Source organism: Ixodes scapularis, unplaced genomic scaffold, assembly GCF_016920785.2.
Source record: "Ixodes scapularis isolate PalLabHiFi unplaced genomic scaffold, ASM1692078v2 PGA_scaffold5__190_contigs__length_132052651, whole genome shotgun sequence".
Lineage (NCBI taxonomy): Eukaryota > Metazoa > Arthropoda > Arachnida > Ixodida > Ixodidae > Ixodes > Ixodes scapularis.
The window spans coordinates 95,569,779-95,597,498 of record NW_024609880.1 but is presented as its reverse complement, the minus strand read 5'-3'; the positions used below and the strand labels follow the sequence as shown (position 1 = coordinate 95,597,498).

At 45.9% G+C, this 27,720-nt stretch overlaps 2 protein-coding genes across 2 annotated transcripts; one reads left to right on the top strand and one right to left on the bottom strand.

Annotated features, from left to right (window-relative positions):
* Positions 1 to 52: 52 nt before the first annotated feature.
* LOC8035322 (protein IWS1 homolog) lies at positions 53 to 22,803 on the bottom strand. Its single transcript, XM_029977490.4, has 14 exons — positions 22,634 to 22,803; positions 22,202 to 22,269; positions 16,679 to 17,015; positions 13,501 to 13,708; positions 11,049 to 11,186; positions 10,896 to 10,959; positions 9,055 to 9,118; positions 8,402 to 8,630; positions 7,606 to 7,756; positions 3,580 to 3,792; positions 2,640 to 2,866; positions 2,312 to 2,377; positions 1,026 to 1,137; positions 53 to 260 (listed from the first exon to the last, which is right to left on the bottom strand). The coding sequence occupies exons 1-14, from the start codon at positions 22,635 to 22,637 to the stop codon at positions 138 to 140; spliced, it is 2,004 nt and encodes a 667-aa protein (XP_029833350.3). The 5' UTR covers positions 22,638 to 22,803; the 3' UTR covers positions 53 to 137.
* Positions 22,804 to 22,968: 165 nt separating this feature from the next.
* On the top strand, positions 22,969 to 25,678 carry LOC8035314 (centromere/kinetochore protein zw10 homolog). The gene has a single exon (XM_002411218.5). It carries the CDS (start codon positions 23,397 to 23,399, stop codon positions 25,518 to 25,520), a length of 2,124 nt encoding a protein of 707 aa, XP_002411263.4. The 5' UTR covers positions 22,969 to 23,396; the 3' UTR covers positions 25,521 to 25,678.
* The last annotated feature ends 2,042 nt before the right edge of the window (positions 25,679 to 27,720 follow it).

Below are 27,720 nucleotides of genomic sequence, written 5' to 3'. Positions count from 1 at the left end.
TCTATGTAAAAACGCAGGCAAAATCCCTTTCTCGCCATTCACTACAGTTCGGCACAATTTGTACAGTGTTTTAATGTCTGCACGCAGTCCCTAGGTTGGCACACCAAAAACCGGTGCTGCAGACTGCGGTGCCGAGGCTACAGAGACATGTTCCTCCCTTCTATGCTGATGGTGACCGCCCTCTGTGCTTTCATCTTCTTCTTCCTCTCCTGGAACTGCCTCATGTGCCTGTCCAACCTTGTCACAGTCTTCTTGGTGTTCTGCATGAATTTAATGACAGTTAAGCCACTGCTTTGCAGCATACCCTCTGGCATAGAAAAACGCTACAGATCTACTTCAACGCCGAGTGTGTTTGAGGGCTGGCTTCTACCTGTAGAGCATCCTGAGAAGTTGTAGTGAAAAACATGATACCACGGCCACATGGTATCATGTGATAGCGTTGGTATGTGCTCTCACGGCCGCAAGTCACATGAGTACATAACTTGGCAACAGATTGTCACGCAACTTGATGTCACGGTGCCCATGACTATAAACTTCACTTGGGTGTCGCATAACGCACGACGACGTAAGTGACGTGACATAACCACAGGGTTGGTGCCTCGTGACCACCATCCGCTAAATTTAGTGGGAAAATATATGTCAGGCTATAACAGCCCTCAAGTCTGCATTCTGCATAGTTCAGACTTTACACACATAATATCACTTTAATGCATGAGTTTGCACTACGCAGAAGCCAAAGCCAACTTTGCGAGAGCACATGACAAAGTCTGCACCATCGCTCCAGTACAAACATGAGGCGAGTTTATGGTTTTCAAATGTGTTTAGGCTGCACAAATGTCAGCACCTGCCAGGGTGACGTGCAAATTCTCATAGAACTGGTGCCACTACAGACCAGCAGAACTGTGGGCAGCCAATAATGATGCTTGTGCACAGAGGGCTTTTTTTTTCCCCTATGCCTGTTGCACTCAACTGCCCAGGACTGTCTCAAATGGAGGCCCGTAAAACGAGGGCCCAGAAGCACTCACCTTGACAAACTCCGTGTCGCAATTCCACTTTGGCCTAACCACATAGTCCTTTGTGGATGGCGTTGGTACCCGAGCCCTTGCTATCCAGCCTTTTTCGCCGGGCCTCAAAGACCTGGAAACAAAAGTTGCCAAACAAACAGAGTCATCATATTGACAATGATTGCCAATTTAAAGCACATACATGGCAGTCGAGAGAGTGGTTTTAGTGGGACGCCGGAATTTATCATCACACCTTTACTCCATTTCCACCCGAGGACCATGACTATTCCGACTATTCTACATTGATGCCCGATTCCGAAGCAGTGCCATTTACACTACAGATCAACAAAAAATGTATGGCATTAAGGGGGGACATGGGCCTAAGCTTCAAAATGTTTTGAAAAAATTCATTTTTCAATTTTGAGGTTTTCGCTTTTATAAACTAATTATACACCCTTACACTAAATTTCATAACCATGCGCCAAATAGTTACGTTGATATACAATATTTTCAACACATTGTGGGGCACTAACAGAGTAAAAGACTTTGAATGCACTTTTTTCAGTTTCACTTTTTGCTGCAAATTTCATACAAAATACAAAGGAATCCTTTGTTCAAAGGTAGAATTATTCTGATATCACAATCGAGATGTTTCTAAACTGAAATTGCTGGGGAATTAGGCTATCTACTTTATTTCATTTTAAGTTAAAGTCCTCATTGAGAAAAAGTTATGTTTTCAAAAACTGACATAGGACAGTTATGCCTCTCATATTTTGAGGTAATCACTCTTCCTGAAATATTTACATCTGAGTTATAAAAACTAGATAGCCCGAAGTCCCACATCCCCCCCTTTATATTTTAGCAGTTAAAATTATGCTTAATAGCTCCATTTGCATATCATAGACTTCTTAACAAAGAGAGACACATCTTATGCAGGTATGTAAAGTTGTCCTAGAGAGCTGAAAGCTTGCATTGTACACCGTCATCTGAAGTTAAATCTCTTGTGCAAATTTCATTCCGATCACATGAGTAGTTCAGAAATTCAACCTCTAGCCACTGTCCCCCCTTAATGCGTCTACTTGTTTCTCTAGAATGAGAACCATGCACCTCAAGATGTCAGGTAACAAGGTTGCATTTGTATTTGTTTTGAACACGCTAGTACATTTTCAAGAACCTTCGCTCACCCAAGTCTGTGCTACTAAATCCCGCCACCGGAATATTAAGTTAGCCTCAGGTAGAGATGCGACTCTGGACTGCCAAGTAGCGAAAGAAGCAACAACCAAAAAGAAAAAAGCAAAACCACTGACTTGTCTTCTCCCGTCAAGGCCTTGTCTATGTCCTTTTTGGCAGGGGGTTCATCGGAAGATTCCAACCTGCAAAGAAACGCTGTGAATTAATAGTGCGTGAATTGAAGCGTCCTTCGTTTGCCACCAATACAATCACCAGACATTGACTTGTTTCGTCGCGCAGCCCAGAACTGCTTTGCACGACTGTGTACACAACTCCCGAGTTGCAGAGACCGGGCCGGTGACTTTGGTTCTTGCACACTTCCGACATTTCATGTTGCAGCAACCCCAGTAACCGGCGTGGTCGCACTAGCACGGCGAAAGCGCACCCTGCGCACCACTAACCTACCTAATCTTTCGTTTCTGGGGCATCCTCTCGAAGTCCTTCTGCTCTCTTTCCTCCTTGGAGATGGAGGAGTAGTTTGTGTTGAGGTTGAAGATGGGCCGCGCCCACTCGTTGATCAGCTTGCCCGCCCTTTCCCGATTCTCCTTGCTCTCCTTCGGGTGCTTGTAGAGGTACATCACAGCCCGGCCAATCCCGCTCGACTTGAGGAACCCTTGGTCCAGCGGGGGAAACTGGACACAACAGACGTGCAGTCGGAACACGGTCAAAGGTGAACTTCTTCGTCCAGGATACATGTGCGGCGGGCTGGTAATCTTTTCATGGCAACTGCCGGTGTCGACTAAATTTTGCAGAGGATCCCAGGGTGTGTTTCCCGTAATTTCCCAACCAGGACGGCCGGGAAATTTCTCTGCTAAATGTAACCGTGTCGTGTGACATCGTGACATTGTGTGACAGGACACTGATGTTATATGAAATTGCAATGTCCTTGCACATGGTACCATTACATCACGTGAGACTGCGACGTTATGTGAAACTAAGACGTGACATGCCGATACGCGATACCATTACAACCCGTGACACTGCAACACTCTGACAATACAATGTGGCATTACAACGTCCCAGACCTGGTACCATTACGTCAAGTGACACTAAAATGTTATAAATGCTACGACTCAACATTGCGACGTCCCGGCATGTGACACCATAATGTCGAGTGATGCCGTGACGGCACATGGTGTCACGGTCGGTGTGCAGCGCGACTGTGTGTGGTTTGTGCGCAGCACAATGCAGCACCTTAGCCGTAGCCTCGGTTTGCGAGGAATCAGCCCTTTCTTTTGCCGTCATTTCCGCAAGCCTAATGCCTCGGCAGAGCCGAGCGGCCCGCAGGAACGGCTGCGATTCCGCTGGCGCCTTCTGGGAGAGGTGTGGCGACGCACAAGCTCACCTCTCCGAGGAGACGGAGCATGTGCTCGCGGATCTGCAAGTGGGGCAGGCTCTTGTCCGGCAGTGGGGACAGCCACTCCGCCATGACGTGCAGCACCCCCTGGTCCAGGAAGGCCACCTTCAGGTCCATCTTCTTCAGCTGAGACACTACCGTTGGCAGGAACTTGAGCTTCTTGGTGGCAGCACGCTTGGTAAGGTTCAGTTCCTTGTCCTCCTGTGGGGAGAAGGAAACACGCATGACCGGTACCGTTTTCTCACCGTTCACCTGCAGGGGGCGTCCTCTAATGCATCGCTATTTCGACAGATGGCCGAAAGGCCCACACAGCTCGTGAACATTAATACAACACATACACTGGGAAGTGTTTGGCTCACGTGTATCATTGGGTGACTCGGATTCGCTAAAACGGTGCGCTGGAAAAACATTTTACCTAAGAGCGGGGGCAGTCAAGGAAGTTTGGGACTTTGGGGAATACGTGAGGGTACCATATTTACTCGAACATAACTTGACCATGAATATAGCTCGATGCCTTTATATTAAACTCGCCGAGAATAAAAAAAAAAATTTGAATATAGGTCAACCTTTTATTTCTTTTTCAAAAAACAAAAGTCTGGGCAAAAGAAAGAAACACACCTTTATTTACAGCACTCTCAGCTAAATCACAGTGCGATGCAAAAAAATGAATCACAGTCAGAGATTCCCGACGTGTAATCGTCGTCGGAAGCTTGGTCAGCTTCTTCGACATCCTCACAAATTCGCAGCAATACCTCATTGACACCATCGCAAAATGGCAACAATAAGAAACAAAAGAAAGTGATGAAAGATTACATACAAAGATGCGAGCAATGCCGCGAGCCATCGCAAGCAACAAGGAGCAAAAGTAACCCCCGTATTTTGTAGGGATGCTGCGAACCTCCCAAAGTTAGAGTTTAAAAGGTTCCAAATTTTCGAACCTCGCTAAGATTTGAATTTGAAAATTTGGCAAGTTTAGAACCCCGCTGAGGTTCGAATTCGAATAATTAAAAAATGTTAAGGTTTCTGAAAGTTTGAGTTCGAAGATATCAAATGTTTTACAGATAGTTCGAAAAATTCTAACATTTCGAATTTATTTAAAAATCAAGTCCGAAAAATTCAAATATTATAAATTTTTTTAGGTAAAAGTTCAAAAATTTTGAAAGGTTGAAAGGATGAAAATCAAATTCTGAAAGGTTCGATTTTAAGTTTTAAGCCTGAATTTCACGGATGAAAATCAAATTCCGCAGTTTCAAACTAAGTTTTCATGAATTCATCTAGAAAGATAGTTAGATTTGCTGCAAACTTCACTAAAAAAATTACAGGAGGACACTTACGACCATTTACGTGTAGGAATGCGAAAGCAAACGTATGCGTAGCATATTCCTGCAACCTCTGCGGAGGCCGGCCGAACGAGCTCTGGACAGCGGCGCACCCGCCGCTCTCCAGAACGGTGCTGTGGAGCACGGGACGCAGCCAATTCGGCGCGGCCAATTTGTCGCAGCCAATCGCAGCCATTTTAATAGCCATTTCGCGAAGGGGAGTTCTCTGCCATTTTTTCACGGTTACGGCGCGGAGGGAATTTTTCTGCTGTTTTTTGCGGTTACGGACAACGCTGGCTCTGCTTTATGGTACAGTTAATGCTTTCGCATTGAAACGTTGCCCTGCCTATTATGAACTCACACCAGCTCACTCACGCCCTGTTCGTTAATACTACTTTGTTCTCAGTGCTGTGGTACTGATGGTACTACTTGTATTTCTCGTTATTTGTCATAACTTCTGAAACAAGCGTTGAACTGGTTGAAGGGTTCATCGAAAAGACCCGAGGCGGTCGGGTAAGCATACTCTCTACTTATTTGCTAACTAGTAGCAATCTGATCAAATGTCGCCTAAATGCAATGCTGGCATGAGACAATGGACCTTTTTCCAGTAAGCTTCCGCGCATGCGTACACTCCCGCCGTCGCCATTTTCGGAGGGCATCGGGACGGTGCCCTCCAAAAATGGCGACGGCAACATTCATCTTTGCGAGTATTTAGCCTATTTTGACGCTTTGTTTTTTAGTATCGGTAGCATAGGGTATAAAGAACACTGAAAAACGATACAACGGCACGATGCCAATGTGTTTTGACGGACGGAGGCATGTTGGGCTGCTCTTCATTTGTAGTTCACAGACAACTCCCCAGACGGCGCTCGTTACTCGAAAAAGGTCCATTGAATATGAGGGACAACGCAATCAGATAAAGGCATCCAGGCTTCCCGAAAACTTTTAGTTGCTCTGGGCATTTATTTTCGGCAGGGTGACCCGTGGGATGGAGAAAACACTGAACACAGGCACAACACCCGACACAAGTCGTGGTTGAGGAGAATGCAACCAGACTAAATTACGGGACTACCCGCCTAATACAGTTAACCATGTCACGACCGGTTATTATTGGGCTAACCATATAGCCGCTGCCTGGTATCAGCATATGAGCAATTCGACATGCAAGTTTATTTTAACCCGAAAAAAAGCTGCATTTTCCTGAAGCACACCACCTTTATGCTCCCGACACACGATACAGCCTAAAGGGAAGCAAAACACTTCTTCATAAAGACGAGTTAGAGGTCAATTCTGGCGTATTTTCATCCCGTGAACCTGAATATCACGTTTCCACGAAGGTGTAACTAAACGCGAGAAAACATGAAAAACCTCCGACCAGTCGTTACGTCGTGCTAGTACCTTTCAGCCGCCAAGCGCGTGCCCCTCGTGTGCGCAGCGCGTGCAATTGCAGAACTTGCCAGGTATATTCCCCCACACTGACACTAGTCGTGACATGTCTCTTTCTGACCTTTTTGAAAAATAGTGAGAGTGCGCGTCAACAGCTTTGATAGGCACTGATAATGCGCGAGAGCGGAAATTCCGAAACCTCCTAATGTGACATCGTGCCCCAGAAAGGAGGGGCTACGGCGGTACTTTAAAAATTAATTTCTGCAGCCTCTGTGCACCAAATTCAAAAATAATCTAGATATTTGTGATCCTGAAGGCCAAATAAAGACGATTTAAGTGTTTTCCCTCAAATACAGAACCGCTTCAGTTTCCCTTTAATTCAGCTCGTACTGCCAATAGGGTGCCTACATGTCTGTCTGTCTCAGGGTGAAGACATCCATTGTTGCCTTGAATGTGCCAGCGCGTAACGCTCTCGCGCACTCGGTGCGTGACTTGGGCGGTAAAATGGCATCTATCTATTAGCCAAAGCTACGCACTCGAGCTGAGCGACACCGGATTGCGCGCACTTCAAAATGCATAAAAAAACGATTGGGAGGAAAAATGGCTGAGATGCCACCACTCAAGCAAAAGCGCATGTGTGTATGAAGGCACTCTAACTGCCAATGTTAATTCCCGCCACCTGCTGGTGATCCACAAAATAAAGGCAACAATTAATTTGTCTAGATCGAGGGTTCTCACATTATCTACCCCGAATGCCAACTGATGGTCCCCTTCCGAACGGAGCATTGGTGCAACAAAGCAGTGCAGAAGCCGAAAGACCTTGTAAACAGTAATGTGCATGGGGTCATGGGGTCAAATAATGGGGTCAAAGATAACATGAGTCAAGCAATGCTTAACTCGTAGTCGTGCATCAAAGGGTGACTTGGATCTCCCATTACAATCCTCAAATCGGAAGACCACTTCACTTAGGGTTAGGGTCAACCGGGGAAATCTGGGAGCTCGAGGAACACTTGAGGGTTCTCTGGGAAATCTCTCCGTTCCTAGGACACCAGTTTGAGAACCCAGAATTTAGGTGATAAGAGTGGAAATCGTGAAGTTTTTACGGAATTGCTAGGGGTGTGCGAATCTCTCTTTGAATCAAATAGCACAATGTCGTCGCCAGCTTCGACGCTATAAAGCGAGCCAATTCGAGTTACTACTATTCGCACATCCCCAGTATGATAGTGAAACAGGACATTGGTAAAGAGCCCGATGCCCCTGCACATTAGCTCGAAAAATATCCAATCCCAAGGGGCACATGTCAGCATACCTCCGCGGCAGCTTTCATTTCCTTGATGATCTCCGCAATGATGTCGTCGGTGTCGCTGATGATGTCCACGTCTTTCCGCCTCCTACGCCGGGAGCTCTCCTCTTTCTTCTTGGCCATCATCAGATCAAAGTCCGACATGAAGTCTGAATTCCTAGACACCCGACAAGCGAAGATCCAAAACATTCGTTACCGTAGGACTTTCTCAAGGATCACTCATACCAACAAAACAAGTTTGACATAGACGTTGTGTCGACATGTCACTAGTGTTCACACTTACGACGAGTCGTTTTTGCCACGTGGCGTCACCACAATGCACCCTACCCTATATTTGCAGGAAACCGCATCTCCTTTAAGGTGCCGACAAGTCTTCCCAAACATTTTGGAATGCTTCGAACGTGCCGTGTGCCTGGCTCGAAGCACACTTTACCGACATTCAAAACGCGAAAATAAAAACTAAAGCGCAGCGTCCTACGCACAAAGAAGTATATACAAAGAGTCACTACTCTTCCTTGCCGTGACATAGCTGCGAGCACAAGCTCGTGGCTTTATACACTTTAACTCAGCTTTAATTGACAGCAAAGCCAGGACTTAAGAAGTGCCTTGTTTTTTTAAATGCAGCTCCACAAGCAAGAGAACTTTTCAGAATTACATGTCTGTAGCCTAGGTATAAGATACTCCCACCACAAAGGCACACGCATGTAGGGTGTAATCTCCTTTCCAAGAAACGAGCCTGCTCCGAAATCTTTCGCTGACACGTTGAATGGAACGCAAGCTTGAGAGTCCGCTAAACACATACCGCCCACGTCTGTTGTCGTCTACCTCGTCGTCCGAACTGGAGGCGTCTGGCACGGGTGCGGAAGCGGGCTCCTGAACGACGTCAGCGCTTTCGCCCACCTCGTCATCGTTCTGCTCAACAGAAACATCCTCTTCCTTCTCTCGCTCCTCGTCGTCCACTCTGTCTTCGTCCTCTGAAGCCGCCTTCTCCTTTTCCTTGTTTTCGTCTTCATCCTCGCTGTCCGACAGAACTGTTTCGGAAAGCCAAGTCGACACATGCACATGTTTTAATGTCCTGTCACAATATCCCAAAAGTTAGCCCTCCGCCATGAAAGACCAACTGGTTTTTATACAACCGCTCGGATAAGGACCTCGCCCGCTTGCCCTTGCATTGGCAACCACGCAGATGTCATTTTATTTGTAGGGAAAGGAAAAGAACTGCCCCCTGCCTTGTTTTCTAAGTTGGCAAACTGTAAAACTCAGACTGACTATTCATTGTACAAATCATATGAGGTCTAAGTAAGATGATTTTGAGAAGCAGGCAATCCTCCAACTTTTTCGCCAACAATAAAATATGTGGAAAGAGAATGTGGTCTATTGTTTGGAAATGGGTTATTTCCCAGGTCGTTAGGGCAGACAAAGTGCTCTTGTGTGGCCGCTTCTCAGCTCACGCACCTTTTCGTGCTTTCCGTGCCTTGTCCTTCTTCCTGGGGCTCACCAAGTCTTCTTTGCCAAATCCCTGGAATGATAAAAGTGGCCCAATAAATGAAGGATCGCTCGTGCCACTGTAGAATGCGTCATGGTGGACATGAATGTGTAGCCATCTCAAATTTATAATTTGACCATCATTCAGCTTATTGCTTTTGGCAAGAACCAATACGTGGTCTTAAAGGGGTAGCGCAATAATTTTACCGTGAAAGGATTTGCAGATTGGATTTTTTATATTGTTTATCTAGGCACAAGTGATAAAAAAAAAAAAACTTCCCCCGAAAAACTGCTTTTCCGCTGCGCAAATCGCCCAAGAAAAAAACAAATTATTTGCCGATCTGCAGCCGCATGTGGCAGTTATGGGAACCACAGAGTCACGTCACAGGGCTACACAAAAGTCAACAAAACCAGCACCCCCCGCTGCTGCTACACTCGCCGCCAGCCTCATGTCAAACCGTCTTGTCTCGATCGCTCGCCGTGGCCTCCTTCGGCGACGCTAATCATTGAAAAGCCGACACTCGCGGAGGGTGGCTGGGGGCTCCAAAGACAAAACCCATTGGGAAACCAGGTGGTCCCCCAGGGATGTCGCTCGAACGACGCCGCAAATGTTTTAAAAAAAACTTTAACCTGCAACTTTTTTTTTTTTTTTAGATAAAAGTTAGCGCATGCACGAAGAAATTTTTTTCTGTTCTTCGTTCTAGAGGTGACACAGATTAATTCCCGCAATTAATTGGCCAAAATTTGAAAATCGTTGCACCACCGCTTCAAAAACATTACAAAGAAATGGATAATTCTAAACAAAAAAAAGTCGTGAGCTTGCAGAAATTATACGCCTTGCGGTAAACTGCAGAGCACACAAAATATCTGGGGAGGAACGAGTCTATTATAACTAGGGTTCCGTGTTTTCTGTGTTTATTTTATCCAGGGATGTTGTTTTTTTTTCCTCGGGATTTTCATTCTCTCTCACAAATTCAGTGTTTTTCCTTTCTTATTTCTTTTTTTGCAAATTACTTATAACTTATTTATTTACAAAATAAAAAAAATAAATAAAAGCAACACCACATCGGTAAAAAAAAGCACTCCAGAATTTGAAAAAAAATAAATAAATAAATAAATGCCAAACACTGAACCTTATTTACATTACGCCTAAAATCCGTGTTTTCGGTGAAGGGGGGAAAGGTAAATTTCAAATGCAGTTTTCTTTTTCTTCCTTTTAAAAAAACTGGTGCTAATTGTGTAAACTGGTTAAGTTATAACCAGTTTAGACAAAAACCATTGAATCTGTGGGAAAAATAAAAAAAAACACAAAAGATACCCTCAGATTGGAAAAGAAAAATAATAAACACTGCAAACATGGAACTCCAAAGGCTTGTTCACACACTTGCGACTTCTTAGGACCGGGTGCCTTGAAACTTCTTAAAATCTCTTAGAACGAGAGTACACACTGGTACCACCTATTGGGTAGCAGTGGAACACTTGATGGTCCCGCATATTTTCTATTTCTTTCGAGCATCATTCTTTATTTCTTGGCTCGAAAGTCTACCACCAAGCCTTTGCTCTAGTGGAATGCCGTTCCAGGGTCACCGCAGATGGCACCAGCATGTCATTGCGTTCTCTTGTCGTAAGACATTTTAAGAGGTTTTATGGCACTCGGCTCTAAGGAATTGCAAGTGTGTAAACAGGCTCTAATTACATGGTACTAATAAAACAAACGCATCTCCGAAAACAGAAATATGTTATAATATGTTATGTTCACGACAGGGCCGCGAGAGCGGCATGCAACAATAAGGTCGCTCGCAGACACCCACCTCAAATTCAGATTCGTCGTCGCTTTCGCCAAAGATGTCGGCAATCAGCTCGCCCACATTTGATCTGTCGAGGGGAAAAAGCCCATTACGACAATGGGGGCAAAACGTTTCAGTTTCGCCGCTGCACAACATAGTCGCAGATGGAATACGCACTCATTATCGCTGTCCTCCTTTTCGCTGTTTTCCTCCTCTTCCTCCTCCTTGTCAGAATCATCCTTTTCTTCCTCCTTCTCGGAACCGCCCTTTCCGTCCTCCTTTTCCGACGCTTCTCCCTCATCTTCCGAGCCTTTCCTGCACAAGTTTTGAAGCATAGCTAATAAGCATACAACTTTCAAGTTTTTCAAGATTCGTTTAACCTAGATTTTTTCACCTTGTTTAAAAAATCTTTGCGCCCCCCCCCCTCCAAAATAGAAAAACTACTGCATCTCGCACGCCATGAAATATTTCTGGGCGCCGAACGCACAAGTCGTGAATGTGCAATTACTGTTACTCCAACTTCGACAGCCTTTCGGCGACTGCGGTTTTTCCGAAGAAAGGACGTACCATAAGATACTCAGCGTCTGCCCATTCCACGATAAGCGCCCGCCCCTCAATTTTGTGGCATTAGGAGAATATGCAAAGGACGTATCTTTATGTATTTTTAACCTAAAGAGCGCCAATCCCCCAGTTTTACTCGATTTTCTCCAAATTTTGAGTGGGCGCTTGCTCCGAATTTGACGGTAGTTTTCTGCATTGCTAGTGTCACCTCCACTCTCATTTAGCAAGCGTTTAGCTAGAACCGATGCCACAGTTAGAGCCACCCACATCAGAGATACCGAATTGTTTTCTTAGTTTATTTTAGGAACAGGAACTCAATCCCATGTGTTCCGATATAACATCGACACAGGGTGCTGGAGACAACAGACCACCGGAAAGACAGTCTTATTTACTTACGCCCCTACTGGAGCGGTCGCGCAATCGCTACTGCGTGGTGTGCGCTAAATGCCAGATTAGCAGTCGTACTGCACTGGCTAAACTTCTCGTCTTCAGCGGAGACACCGGAAGACCATCGGGCCTGGCTAACGTACCAGTGTCTAAACGTACACGCAACACAATTACTTTTCATCTCACTTACAATAGGCTCGCAATAATTCAAACTCTGATATATCATACGTCTGGTCAATTCAAACAAACTTCAAAATTTTGGTTGCTCCGCTATGTTTTTGATGTGTTCATAAGCCGCTTAATGCGAACAACGTTCTCGTGTAATTCATACTTTTTGTTCTCGCGGCCCTGTTGAGTGCGCTTCTTTCCGAGCACCAGTGCACTGCAGAGAGGCAAGACTCGCAGAGCTTGCTTCCGCAGGTGTTGCTTCTCTGCAGTGCACCGGTGCTCGGTGAGAAGTGCACTGAACGGGGCTCAAGCAGGGCACCTATGAGCTATGAAAACGGGCACCACGCGGAAATTTTCACAGCAACTTGCACGGACGCTGTGACGTGGCGGCATGGCATAGGTCCACGTCACAGCATCCGTGCAAGTTGCTATGAAAACTGCCACGCAGTGCCCATTTTTACTGCTTATTCAGATTAGACAGCTTCTTGGCCTGATGAACAAAGTTTATTTTGTTTTGAGTTGTCATGTGCTGTCTGAACAGCCTGCGATAAACATTTTTAAGGAATAAATAAACTTGTTATGCATTTCGTCAATGTTTCAAGTGTGGCACACCTGCTTACGATCAGTAGGCCTATGTAGAGGAAATCATCAAATATCTGCTTTGTATGTATAGCCATTCATATGGAAAATGGCAATTTTATCTTGCATCATATTTACCGTAAAATATTGGAGAAGCGCCCACCCCTCTTCCACTGAAAACTAGTTTTATCTAGACATAGGCACTTGTCCAGTCGAATCGGGCACTTAACGTATAATTTGCAGAATCCCCAAATTCGGGAAATGTAAATAGTGGGTGATTGAACAAAGTGGGCGCTTCTGCAGTATTTTATGGTAGATGAATTTCCGATAATTCAAACACAATTTGTGGCTTCCTGGAGTTTGAACGAATGAGAATCCACAGTATTCTTGTGCTCGTTGCTTTGCGGGTGTCAGATGTCAGATGCTAGCAATATCGAAGGTACCCACTTCCATGTCTGCTTTCAAAACAACCGTAAATTTTTAGGTAGCGCCACGGTGTCTGGAACGCATCTCCGACCGATACGTTTACTGCATCCTCAAACGTAGTCCCTTAACTTCCATCCGACGACGTCACAAAAGCGTCGCGCCGCTGTCCGCCACGATCGTGGACATGGCAAATGCCCGTTCCGCTACGGGCCACCCTCCAGCTCAAGGGTCCACGAAACTTCGGCAGCCGGAAGTCGGGACGCGGCGACAACGACGGTGCCAGCGCTCATCCATACTTTATGCCGTAACTTGTACGACCAACCGTCAGGATAGCGATGTCCGACAGCTTACTGTGCCGGCTCCTGCAACGCCATGTTGTTGCCCTTTGCGACCACTTTTGTTCACGGCCGGTATGGGACGCTAGACAAGTCAGTCTGAGACGCGTTTCAAAAGCACCGTAGTGGCGCACGATCCAGAAGGATGGGCGAACACTCCCGCAGACGCTCACTTGGAAGGCGAAGAAGGTGCGCTGCTCTTTTCAGCGGCTCCCGTGTCTGACGGAGAAGGGCTGGCAGGGGCACTGTCGTGGCATGATGCGGCAGATTTGCTGTCATCCTGCTCGTCATTCTTAGACGCGTCCATCTGGTCGGCCTCTTCGCCCCCCTCCTGCTGACCGGAAGCGCTGCTCTCGCTGCTCACACGACCATCCTCTCTGTCTACGAGAGAGAACAAAACAAAACAACTGATATGAGGGGAGCAAGTCGTCTGCTTTTCGCGCAGGGGTTGCGGTGACATCAGAACGATGCTGAGATCCGATTGGCTTTGATTGGAAGGATCTTAGGTAGACCTCAATGCTAGATGCCTTGAGGTCTACCAGTTATTTTTTTCATTCAGTTAATAAGAGCTCTGCATTCTGACATCATTGCAACCCCTGTGCAAGAAGCAGACGAACTTGCACTCCGCGTTGAATTTTCCCGAAAACGCATGAACCAAGCTGCAATAGCATAAGAGTTACTTATGAAGTTAAATAAAATTCTTCGAAGTACTCCAACAATCCCGGCGGCTGCAAGCAACACCGTAACTTTTGTACCATATAGAAAGGAAATATAGAGTTTTTGAGTTCATTCCTGCCGAAATTCAGGGAAGGGGAAGTAGAAATAAATGAACTGCGCAAAGGACGAGGACAGAGGTAGAAACGAGTACGACACACAGAGCGCAGACTTCCAACTGTTTATTTGGCGCAGACACAACAGTATATATGACAGCCCAATCAGTTTGCGGTTAAATAAGGTTTAAACATGACCGTCCAAAAAAGAGAATTCCTTGTCTGATAGTGAAACAGATTGCATGCTTATGCAGTCGTGACCTTTCTTTTTAATGAAGTAGGCTTCTACGAGTTTTCTTTCCGTTGCCTCATTTGCTCTTGCGAGAACATGTGTCCTTTGCAAATCAGGATGACAACCGAATTTCAAACAATGTACAGACAGATGTCCGCCTGTGTTGTTTTTTATTGACAGAAAGTGTTCTCGTGCCCTCAAGTTGAAACAACGTCCAGTCTCGCCAATGTATACTCGCCCGCAAGAAAGCGGAATTTCATAGATAACACCGGATGCGCATTCCGTGTAGCGCGTGCTGTGCTCCTTTTTGCATTTGTTGATGTTCACTCTTGGCTTCATCATAGGGCACACTTTACTGAGTTTGCAGGGCGCTGAAAAGACGACCGAGAGACCATACCTGGCCGCTACCTTTTTCAGGTTATGGGACAGGCCGTGGTGGTACGGGATGACATGCACGCGCATTTTTTCTTTTCGCCTCTGCTCATTACTACCAGTTTTCTGCTTCTGTAGCAAGCGCACACATACAGCAGAGACCAAGTGTTGGGGGTACCCTGCGGCAGTAAGGCGGTCACACTGATCGCGGAAACTGGACGCCATTTCATGAACACATGATTTTTCTAATGCTGAAGTACAGCTAAAGTAAGCCTACTTCATTAAAAAGAAAGGTCACGACTGCATAAGCATGCAATCTGTTTCACTATCAGACAAGGAATTCTCTTTTTTGGACGGTCATGTTTAAACCTTATTTAACCGCAAACTGATTGCGCTGTCATATATACTGTTGTGTCTGCGCCAAATAAACAGTTGGAAGTCTGCGCTCTGTGTGTCGTACTCGTTTCTACCTCTGTCCTCGTCCTTTGCGCAGTTCATTTATTTCTAAAATCATGAACCAACTAGCCCGCCAAAAGGTGTTACTTGAAGGGGAAGTACTGTTTCGGAGTTAATTTTTTATCGCAAGTTCTGCATTAATTGAGTATTACACCTTCTGATCCTATCCATTCCCATTTCTCAAAAATTTTTCATTTATCAAAGTTCCGTATTTACTCGAGTAATAGCCACACTGTTTCTGAGGAAAACCTGAGGGTTTGTTTTTCCGCGGAGCACGTAGCTTGCCAGTCACCACGATCAGCAGCATGATTCCAGCGGTTTACAAGACAGAGATAACGTCTTCGCGCAAAGACCTGTGAAGATTGCATTTATATGGTGAATCGTGTTCTTGATCTAGTTATTCGCTATGTTATTTTTGAGCAATGCGATGATTGGCTGTATTAGTACACTGCAGTAAAGCAGACGCAAGAGCCTTGTTCATAGATAGTGCGGCTACTACTCAAGTAAATACGGTAGAATCTTTCATTCTCAATTTTGCAAGCTTACAAATAAATGCATCAAAAGGCATAAAAATTCAATGTAATTGTAAGCAATAGCTAAAAAAAAAAAAAAATCATCACGTAAAGGTTTCCAGTGATATCAAAAACACTCGCCTCTTCTCCTTTTACATGAATTCCAAATGGCATAAACAATTGCAAGCGTGGAGCCCCAACTGGTGCCCCATGCACGCAAGCACGTGCATGAACTTAGCTTTGGCAAGCTTGCGATTGCACATGCGGGCCCGCACGAGCGGAAGCATGGTGGTGGCCAGCCGCCCCGCTTGCAATCACCTATAGCCTCAACTCAAACCCCAAAAAGTGGCTCTAGTACAACCACATACTTGAATATGGTTCTCGCAGTCACCCAGAAACTTCACAACATCAACCCGCCGTCCTCTCCTCTTAAAACGGCCGACCTCGCCCTTTGTCGAGACCGACTTGAAACGTCCGAGCTTTTCTCAGAATAAGTATGAAATGACAAATGGCGCTGTCCATCCGGCAGCCCCAGGACACTTCTGACTAGGGCATAGTTCCTACTTTCTTGCGCGACGTTTTTTTATAGTGGGCTCGAAATAATCCCGACAACATTACGAGCGACCACTTCTCATAGGTAGTGGTTAGATTTGATATTGCAAATACTGCAAAGCCTTCACGTGCTGATCAGAAGAGTTCCGGGGCCACCCGACAGGGGACGCCGGTAAGACCCTAGGGTGCTCGCTCGAGCGACTGCAATTTAATGGGAGACACTTTCTGCGCAAATTAATTGCTCACAAGCAGGCGCACGTCACCATGTGGCAAGGAGGACGGCGGGCGACAAGGCTGAGCAAAGCCCAGAGATGCTTGCAGACAACCAATGTTCTGGCCTCCTCCTTGCAGCTTGTATTGCAGGCACGGTCGTCGTGAGCGGCTACACGCAGTTGCAGCACAGTCTATCTCACTCAAACGAAAGTGTGCGAACCAGCCGCATAACACGTAAGCTCACCTTCCTCCCTTGGCTCCTCGTCTCCGGATCCATCTCCCGCCCGCTCGGCGACGGGGGAGGTGGGAGAGCTGCGCTCCTCGTGCTCGCTCTCCGACCCGTTGCCCTCCCCACCGGAGGCGCTCCCCTCGTCCCCTTTGCCGCTGTCGTCATTGTCCGTGTTCTTACTCTCGGCGTCCGAGTCCCGGGCCTTGTTGTCCTCTTCAGAGTCCCGGGCCTTGCTGTCCTCGTCCTCGGCGTCGCTCTGCTGCGCCGGTGAGCCGCTGCCCTCATTGTCCGAACCCGCCGGACTCCTCCGACCTTCGCTGTTGTTGTTGGAGTCCGGCGACGCGGGCGGAGACTGCGATGAATTCGTAACGGTCGGCCACGCTGCTTACAGACTACTGCCGTGGTCACGGCCGGAGGGACCGCGAAACGATACTGGGACAAGCTCTATAAGTGAGTGCGGGCAATACAAGAATTTGTTTTAACACAGAATGTGTTTAATCAACCGATTTCCATGGAATTCTGCAATTGCTTCACTGTAACATTTGGCACTAAGAGCCGGTTGTAACAAAAAAGTGACGCCAAAAATTGTTACACCCATGGGGAACGACATAAAAAGACCTCGGTACCCGGCAGGATTTAACCTGACCACCTTGAGATTGTGAGTCAAGTGCCTTGCCAACTGAGCTATATCCCGGGCAGTGGTGGCTAGCACGCAAAATTGAAGTCATTGGCTTGGCGCGCGAAAGCGCAATCGCGTGCTTTAAGGCCAATTCTGTCATGCTGCACCATCTTACGGCGTGCGTCAAAAATGGGAGCAAATCTTCGGTAGGCAGTGCCGTTCAAGCAGCCTTTTCTTCTTCCCCAGGAAAGACCTGTCACACATTCTGTGCTTGCCAGTCTTTGTCAGCATGATCAAGCTTGTGTAACTTTTTTCCAAGATAGATTGTTATGACGAGACTTGACAGATTTTGTGAATGACAGGTTTTGTTAACGGTTTCTGTATGATACGAGCTTCTTTGCACGCTAATGGTGTGGGCATTTCTTAAAGGGGCACTGACACATCAAAATCATACTTTTTTTTATTATCCGAAACGATTGAAAACGATGCCGGGACATTGCCCTCAAATTTCGAAACTTGGGAATTCAGTATTTCTTAATTAAAAAAACAATTTCCAAACGCCGAATTTGAAGTTCCCGCGTGATCTGCGCCAGTGCAGCGAGTCAAATTTTGCGGTCTCCTGCGACTCGACTTTCTTTGGGACCTCTGCCGTTGCCACAGCAACCCGAGGCGAGGAGGAGGTGAGCAGGCGGAATAGAAGCCGGCGCGGGAAAAAACCGGTTTCTTCCCCGTCCAGAGCCGTACTGTCCCCGTCTCGCCGTTAGCGCCGCCAAGTTTTTTGAGGGGGGATACAAATCCAGGAAGCGACATTACACCAAAATCTGATTTTTGGTATTTCAAAAAGAGGGGCCTTAGTGCGTTCGCAATTGCGTTAAAAAACGTTTTACTCTTGCTGTTATTAAATGTTATAGAAATGTCGCCTACAAAGCTTCTAAATTTCCTGATTTTTGACATCACCGATCAAAAGAAGCAAGGAGGTGAGCGCGGGAAATATAAACGCCAAAAATAAAAAGGCGCGCGCGCGCTCGAAGAAATTTTTTTTCGCGATGCAGTTTTTTTTTGTGTGTTTATGACTACAACTTGCATCGTTTTAGACAATAAAAAATAATACGACCTTTGAGGTGTCAGTGCCCCTTTAAGGTGTGCTGTGTAGTGTGGGAGAATTGTTTTACACGAGGAATATGCACCAGGTGCAGACCACAGTCCGGAAAATATGGCACTAAACCGCCATTCACAGATATGCAACCGAGTTAGACCAAGAGAGACCAGACCGGTTTTTAAGCCTCTTGCGACGTCTCAGGACCAGCTTTGCTGCAGCACATCCGGTCCTAAGACGTCGCAAGAGGTTTAAAAACCGGTCTGGTCTCTCTCAGTCTATTCTTTTCAATAAAGATGTTCTTTCTCTCTCTCTCTCAGTCTAACTCGGTTGCATGTGTGTGAACAGGCCTTAATAAATTATAACTGTTATCCGAAAGCTATATTCCTTTGTTCCTTTCGTGTGAGCCTGGGATAGACAATGAGGCCATTTTTCGGGTAATCCCCTAAATGGATGTTATCCAAATGTCCACTGTAAACCCTGTTCGGGAGACAAGTTGATCTGCCTGTAATACAAGAGATCAAAAGAACAGCTCCAGCAGTGCGTACAAAAGGACAGAGATAATAGACTTAATTTGGAGAGATTGCCCATTGTACAAAGGACACCCGCTACTCCATAAACTTTAGCATTCACCTTTCTGAGTGCCACAGTACTTGTTTCACCTTTTACACTTGGCACTCTTTTTGGGGGTAAATTGAGGTGAAAAATGCCATTCAACATTCTTTTATGTCTCACCGGAGAGCTGGAATGTGAAACAAGAACCAAATGCACATTGCGTGTTTACTGCGCATAAAAAAATGACCGCATCTCCACGTGGTGAATGATGTTGATTGGGGCGAAGCTCTGGTGGTGCTGATGATACTGATTTTGTTCATAGGTAGTGCTGATGGTGCCGATTTTTTGTTTTCGTCTATAAACGTTGAGCCAATGCATGCAAAGTTTAACGCGATTATATACGCATTTGACCGCAGCACCCTCTCCTATAGACGTTGAGTGGCTACATGTAACGTTTCATCCATGACATCCCCAGCTCTTGAGTTACTACCACATCTCAGAACCCCTACTCGTCCCGCAGTCGTGGCCGAGGGGTTAAGGCGATGGACTAGAAATCCATTGGGGTCTCCCCGCACAGGTACGAATCCTGTCGACTGCGGAAACATTTTTTCTTTTTTTTAAGAAGACAGATGAGATAGCAATCGATGTGAGCACGGATGCCGGACGAACAAGGCTTCGCCCCTAAAAATTGTTGGTCGGGGGCAGGTTCCTTTGTTCCAAATGGCAAGAAGCACCGATTTTATTTGTATAACCCACTTAAACATTTGTTATTAATGAAAAAGCATTAAATACCCCATGGAGCAAAGCCGGCGGCAACTGTAACCACAAAAAAAAAAAGCAAAATAAATGCCCATTCTCTCATTGGCTGAGCAAAATGGCTCTTAGATAGCCATTGGCGGCAGCTCGGCTACCGCTCTAGTGTCAGGCATTGCTGGAGGGGGGGAAGGGGGGCCGCAAACACTTCTGCTTTTCTCAGCACTGAGGAACATGGCGGCGCCTCAGGCCTCTATATCGTCGGCGGCCGCAACCTCGGCAGTAGCAAAACATGGCCGTTCACGCCAGTACACCGCGGACGAACGACATTCATGCTTTCGCATTCACAACTCATAAAAAGTGCTTAGATGCTCCCAAATTTTTTTCTTTTTTTTGTGCTAAAAAAGATATAATACAGTTCAATAGTAATAGGTATGCTGCTTCAAGCCTACCTGCCTTTTTCAAAAGGTAAGTTATTTTTTCTTAACGATTTACTTTTTTTGTTTTAATACAAGATAGGGTTTATGCAAACAATTTACATATGCAGTGTTAAAAACTATGCATTTGCAACTGAAGGAAGATGATGCTCCTAAGCACGGTAAAATAAATGCACCTGATTTATGGGCGGTTGACCACACACAAAATGTTTACTTGGGCTTGGTTGACAAAGGATATACAAGTATTGGTCGATGCAGCAAACCAGTCATTGACCTTTATTTTCAGTTGTAGCAGGCACTACAAAATGTCAGTGTTGGGAAGTATTTAAGTACATTGTGCTTAAAGTACTTTTTCAAGTAGGTTTAAAAAACTCGTACTTAAAGTATTTTTTTCCTGGTACTTTTCGAGGAAGATGCAACTCCCGACTTGGAAGTATGTTCTCCAAATTTGGTCTTGTTAAATTTGTATCACAAAACGATACTTTGTCAACTCAGAAGAAACACTAGGAGGGATCCTTTACTCTCACCAGAAATGCGAGCACACGACACATCGCTCCATTTGTACTAAGGGCAGCTCTCCCGTGGCATTTCAAACTCGGCAAGAGTAAAACAATTACTATGTGGTCATTTTACTTTATCCGATATTCGCCGACATTTCAGAAAATGACTGATCCACCCCCATTACCCCTAAAACAATGCAAACCAGTTAAAAAAAAAAAAACATGTATAGGGGAATGAAAGGGCATCATGAAAGATTGAGTTAAAAAGTACTTGTACTCTGAAAGTACATTGTTTTTATAGTACTTTACTTCAAGTACATTGTGCATAGTGTAATTACTACTTTAGTTGAAGTACCTAACCTCTCACACTCCCGTGCCCTGCAAACTTTTGCTGCCGACTGTACATAACCTCTAATTTACTTTCTACTTTACTTCAAGTACTTTTTGGATGTACTTTACCCAACACTGCCAAATGTTCTAGGAATATTGCTATTCAGAATGTGCTTTGCAAGGCTGAACAACTCCAGCATGAACCACACGCAATGATTTTGTTTAAATGGGGAATGAGTGATAACACAGGAAGAGTCAAATGATTTCCTCATTTAAACCTTTCCTGAAATTATCCGGGTTGAAATTACCATATAAAATTAAAAGCGCTAACAAAAACAAGGACAAAAAGGAAGGCGAACAGGACGAGCGCTTACTCTCATTTGAACATATATTTAAAAGCAGCTTAAGCAAACAACCTCCGATAAAAAAAAATACACTGAATCGCTCAGTGACGTCACTCATCACCATGTGTCAATAAAGTCACTCTCCTTCTGATGCAGAAAAATTGACGGCTGGCTAACGCAGCCTTCAGTGCCCTTTTTCTTTATAGCATGTGTTTCAAGCACTTCCCTTGCAGCTTTTTCACGGGCCCGCCCCACGATCATGGTATTTTGAAAGTTGGGCTGGCACAGACAGTCTCTGCAATGAAGAGGCACGTGTCCTACAGTTGTTTGCTTAGTCAGTGTATTTTTTTTATTGGAGGTTGTTTGCTTAAGCTGTTTTTAAATAAATGTTCAGTTGAGAGTAAGCGCTCGTCCTGTTTACCTTCCTTTTTGTTCTTGTAGTTGTAAGCTCTTTTAAATTTATAAGTCATGAACCAACTCGCCCACTTGGCCACTTTAGTTAAATTACCAGTTTGTGCAAGGTCAGCTAAAGATTTAAATTAATGCCAAGGTTTCTGTCCAGTAATAGAAGTATCTGCCCTCCTATACGAGTAAAAGACAACATGCAGAACTTTATTATTTTCTGTTCTACTGAATTTCAGAGAAATTTGAATACCAGCAGATTTTAATAACAGAACGTTATTAACACCAATCAGCACGCAAAAAAAAAAAAAAAGTGATGCAGCGCTTGATTTGCGGAAATAAAACTGGCTTTCAAAAACAGGAGAAATAGATTCAAATAAAAAAAAATTAACCAAGCCTTTCTTTTGTGTGTGTGTGTGTGTGTGTGTGTGTTTGGTTGTCGGATCGGGACATCCAAACTCAAAATGGCTTCACTTTCCCCGTTCTACGAAATGCAGCTCACCGGACTCGCGACGTCGCAGGGTGCCTCATCTTCGCTCCCGGCATCCATGTCCGAGCCGGCAGAATTTGCTGAAACGCCAAAACCGATGTGAAATTTTAGTTAACACTATGTGAACGACCTGAACCGGCGCAGCACTGTCAAGTGTCTCCAAAACAATGCATTTCACCTGACACTTAGGACAGCTGGTTCGCGTTCGATAACGCACCGTAACCGAGTGGTATCTCTTCGAAGCTGCCAGATCAAGCGCCCAATGGACTAAATCCAGTGAATAATCATGACAGTGTACGGACACAGCTAACAGAATTGCAGAAAAGTTCGAAGCGTGATCTGCGCGATGCCGAGACATCGTCTGTCGTAACTTTTGTTGGCTTCCGACGCACCTCAGGTGTTGAAGATAAACAACTAGCAAATTAAGATATAACGTATACTCACACATTCTAGAGCGTTTCCTTCTTCTTTTTTTCTTATTTACCTAGGCGACAGAGAAAGCCGGCCAACAGGCCAGACCCCGAAAGAAGCACAATCAAGATCTCCAGCTCGCCCGACGACTCGTCTCCGGTCGGTTCGGCAAGCTTCTCGGTCAGATTCAGCCAACGATACTAAGACAGCGTTGAGGCGTTGAGTTGGTTTCGTATACAAAAATAAGTAAAACTACATTAATTAACTGTTTTAACTAAAAGTTAGTTTGAAAAACACATTACAATAAATGAATACCTAGATGCTTTATTCTATTTACTTTATAATTAAAAAAAATAAAGTTGATCTAGCTGCAAAGGTTGCAACGGTTGCACGAGTTGCACGTGTTGCATGATATGAGGGACATCAGCTGACATTCTGTGAAGGTCTGCCGGTTTGCGGCGAAGACTGCGAGTATCTGTTTCTGAAGCAATAACTTATGGTGGTGCAAAGACGTTTATTTTCCCCATCCTGCCTACATTTTAAGAATATATACGTTATGACCTATTTTCTTAGCGAAGTGATACAACAAAAGCGATGGTAGTATCTAGGGAGACTGCCGGGTGACACCTTAACACTGTGGTCCTGTGGTGGCGGGAGGTTGTTTATAATATTTCTTCCCTTTTGCGACTCCTCGCTCTTGGGAGTAGTTTCCTTGGGGTTTTTCGGAGATTGGGACGATCGTGAAGTTAGTGAAGTTAGTGCGCGCACGGCGTATGTATTCAAACCACCGGACGTCATGACGTCTCTTATCGCCGAGATCTTAATGCCCAAGGAGCCATTAGAAAGGGCTAACATCAAAGCCATCGTTTCAAAGCTGTCACGGACTATCGACGACTTGAAAGTAGACGTTCAGAAAGAGCTTGTGTCGAGGTACGATATCTTTCAACCGTACTACCACGACTCGAAACACCTCGCCGTTTGCCTCGACTCGGCCGTGAAGGAAGTGGACTCCGTGCTCAAGGATGTTCAAGACCTTGTCAAACCGCGTCTCGCCCAGACCACGACCGAGTTTGAACTTCTTTCACGTGAGCTCGAATCCCTAGAGCAACAATCTGTCGAGGTGAAAAAATACGCGCGCTTGCACGACTTGCTGGAGAGCGCAGAGGCGGAGTTCGTCGCGGAAAACTTGCTAAAATGCTCGCAGTTTCTCCAAGACGTGGCGGCTGTCATCGACGAGTTGGACGGCGGTCTCGACTCGAAGATGATCGAAGTGCTCAATACGGAACAAGTGATCAGATGCGAGCGGCTCATTTACAAGCTGTCCGAAGTTTGGAAGCGCTACGTCGTGTGGAAGGTCGGCAAGACACCGTACGTCACGGAACTCACTATCTCGACCACTGATGACGAAAGTACCGAAGCGTTTGTGCAGCTCTTGAAGGCATTGCAGCAGCAAAACCAGCTTCGCGACAGGGTGACCAAGCTTGGTCGTTCGTTGCTGAATGACGTCATCACCCCGATGGTAAAATATGAGACTAAGATTACCACGGAACCCAAGTCACCGACGCTTCGCGTGGATTTTGACGAATCCAAGGCGCCCGCCATCATAAATGCGCTGCAAAATCTTTCGACCGTCTTCAACTTTCTTACAAACAGGCTTCCAGACCGCGCCTCAGTTGGGATAGATCTGTTCCAAATGTTGGGAGAGGCGGTGGGTACGCAGTTCTCCAACATAGTTGTCGAGTGTTGCTTGGAACCGGCCGTCCCAAGCGACGCCAGCGGCCTGCACAGCTTTCCCTCTGAAACTTTGCTCAACCTGCACAACCAGTTGGTTGACATCAATTTCCTGTCGGCGTTGAAAACCCCATTCTCTAACTTCACCTCGGACCTCGAGTCTCTGTGCATTAGCAAGCGCAGCCAGACCATTCTTCTCAAGGCACGGGACCTGATGAAGGGCAAGCTGCACGAGACCGTCATGGTTGGAGAGCCGGCCACGACCGAAAAAACAAGGCAGCCAGTCTTGGACGATGGCTTGGACGAAAGTCTGTTTAAGTTTCCAAGGTGCCAAGTCAGCAAGTTCATGGAGGAGCTAGTGGCATTGCTCAAGACGACCCTCAAGGATATGCAAGATGGCAGTGAAGGACCTGCTTTGCAGACTTGGCACATGGGGACTGTGCGTGACATGTGCGAACTGTACAGTGGCATCGTCCCGTTGTATCATCAGCATGCCATCAAGACCATTCCGTTGCAAACGGCTGTTCACCACAACAACTGCATGTATTTAGCACACAGCCTACTCAAATTGACTCCTCAGGCAAACGGAACTACCTTAGTGGATCTCGCCCTAAAGCTTCGTCATCTTGCGGTCGTCCCATTTCTTGAGCAGATGAAGCGACAAAAGCAGTGTTTACTGGAGTTCTTGCAAGAGGCACCAGTTTCTGAAGACAGCGAGGACTTGGAACGTGCACTGAAGCGCTGCCTCTTTCATCTTCAGCAGCTCAAAAGGGCCTGGTGCGAAGTGCTGCCCATGTCGGTCTACTTCAAGGCTGCTGGCACCTTGCTGAACTCTGTGCTTGAACACATCATAGGCAGCATCTTCAGCATGGAGGACATCTCGTCAACACTCTCCCAAGACCTTGCCTCCGTGTTTGAGAAGGCCATTGAGCAGGCAGTGGACATATTTGATGTTCCTGACAGTCCAATGGATCCCAGGGTGGCAGCTCCCAACCATGTGGCCAAGTGGAAGAAGTTCACCGAAATGAAGAGCTTGTTCAGGTTTAGTCTGAGGGAAGTCGTGGACCGTTGGGCAGATGGGAAAGGTCCCCTGGCAGTCTGCTTTACGCCAGACGAACTGAAGAAGTTGATCCGTGCGCTGTTTCAGAACACAGACAGGAGAGCAGCCGCCTTAGCAAAAATTCACTAGAGTGCAGTGCTTCGACTGTTCTTTCCTGCCATTACCAGTTTACAAGCGCATGTTATGTTCTTGTGCTTGAAGGTCTGCCATGCTGTGCTATATGCTATTTTGCTACTTTTTCACATTAAACAGGTCACCCGACTAACCGAAATGACCATGTCACATGTCCTGAATGTTCTGTGTTGATTTTACCATTATAGATAAACAGTGCTGTAGCAACTTTATTATTCACACTTCCCGTGAGCTTAGTGGTGGCTTCCGTTGTATCAATGTCTAATAAGGTTGGGTAGGTGCTTCACTGAATCTACACTTTACAATGCCTGCAAAACTCACTAGGGTGTCTCAATGTGTCATTCAATGCAAAGCGTACATTGGTGAAAGGAAGAAAAATGTTTTATATTTTGTGAGTGCTCCTGCAAACGAAGCATTTTGCAGACCTACACTTGTGTCTTTTATGGCACAGCACACTCATTTTAGATTTTACATAGCTGTTTTAAGTACCATAGTTCTTGCTATCTGTGGCTTTAGCTTCCAGTGACAGGTCAACAAAATCAACTGGTGCATGGTAGTTGAAGCACAGAGTATCCAAGTAAGGGTAAACAGTGTTTTTAACAGACTTTTTTTTGTTCAGGCTGGGCATATACAAGTTCTGTAGGGAAAGATTGCATTCTATCAATCGTGTAGTTGTAAGGCATCATGAAATAGCAAATTATATATTTACCTGCCGCAATACAACACAGTCTGCACCCAGAATGGTGAGAACCAAGTTCTACGTTAAGGAGCCAAACGCTACCACAAGGCCTGCACATTATGTCGCCTTCAATGGATCCTCTAACTAGCCCCAAATGATGAACACATTGAAGCTCATTGAGAGAGAATACCTTTGAGACGTAATTATTGGCAAATTGATACTTTAGACCCATGTTTTAAAAAACTCAGCCTTTCCACTCTGGTGAAGAAGGAAGACCAATGAAGCTGTACTATGGTGGGAATGAAGTAATGGCCGGCCGCAAGTCGGCAAGCCAGAGTGGAAAGGCTGGAAAGGTTGCCGCCATCTGTGAGCGACGATGGCAAGCAGAAAACAGGCAAGCCAGTTGTCTGGTTGCCACCGTCGCTCATAGATGGCGATAGCTGTTCAGAGTGTTGTGTCGACATTCCTTTGCGGACGGGCACGATCCTGGGGAAACTAGCCCTTAACAGCTCCGCTCTAAAAAACTATCTCAAAACTCCGGTCTAAAAACATGCTTTTCGTGTAGCTTCTCGAATTATGAGGCGCTGGAGAAAACCAGGCCTCTGCGTTAAGTCCTTATTTTGAACTCTTTGTTTGCATTCCACCCATTCAAAAGCATGCGGGAAGGGCCTCAGCATGCACCTCGTAGCGCTGCGCCGCAGTGTTTTTCCGCAGCATAAAGGCCGTCCGCTTTCATCTCCGTCACCATGGCAACGAACACCGATTTTCCGAACGCCGTCTGCTAGAGCAGCCGCAGACTGTCGATGCGAAGTGGGGTGAATGCAGGCAAGGGGGGGGGGGGGGGGGGGGGAGGGAGAGGAGAGATAACTCGCTCCGACACTGCGGCGCAGCCATACGAGGTGCGTGCTGAGGCGTTTTCCACAGGCTTTTCTATGGGCACAACGCGAACAAAAAGAGTTTTAAATAAGAACTTAACGCTAGAAGACTGCTTTTCTCCAGCACCTCATAATTTGACGAGCATTACACGAAAAGCGTGTTTTCTTGGCCATCCTGGAACCTGTTTTGTTTATCTGTAACATATGGGTCTAAAGTTTCAAACTGCCTAACCGTAGAATGCCGCGCATCCGCCCATTCCACATTAAGCACCCATTACCAAATTTGCAAGATTTGAGAAAATACGCACAGTACATTTATATGTAAAATTGATGACCGGACAAGCGCCCGTCCCGTACTTTTTGGCGATTATCTCCAAGGTTTGATTGGGCGCTTGCCCGGTATTTGTCAGTATGTGAATACATTCCACATTATGGACAAGATTCAAGCTGGCCCCAAATTCTTCACTTTATCAAACAAACATTGGACTGAGGCATTCATACCGAAACCGGAAAACCACCGCGGAGAATTGTGACATCGTGAACATGTGACGTCAAAGAGCTCCGTTGGCGGGTGTGCGCGGGGAGTAAGAAAAGAAAGTGAAAACCCCATGAACCCCCGATTTTTGATCGGGGGTTTCTCTAT

Excerpts from the sequence above, each read along its gene's own strand:
- LOC8035322 (XM_029977490.4), bottom strand. Across the intron at positions 11,187-13,500 it reads GCACCTTCTTCGCCTTCCAA|GAAAGGCTCGGAAGATGAGG; the intron begins GTGAGCGTCTGC and ends AAACTTGTGCAG. Across the intron at positions 261-1,025 it reads GCGACACGGAGTTTGTCAAG|AACACCAAGAAGACTGTGAC; the intron begins GTGAGTGCTTCT and ends AAATTCATGCAG.
- LOC8035314 (XM_002411218.5), top strand. The coding sequence starts at position 23,397 with ATGACGTCTCTTATCGCCGAGATCTTAATGCCCAAGGAGCCATTAGAA.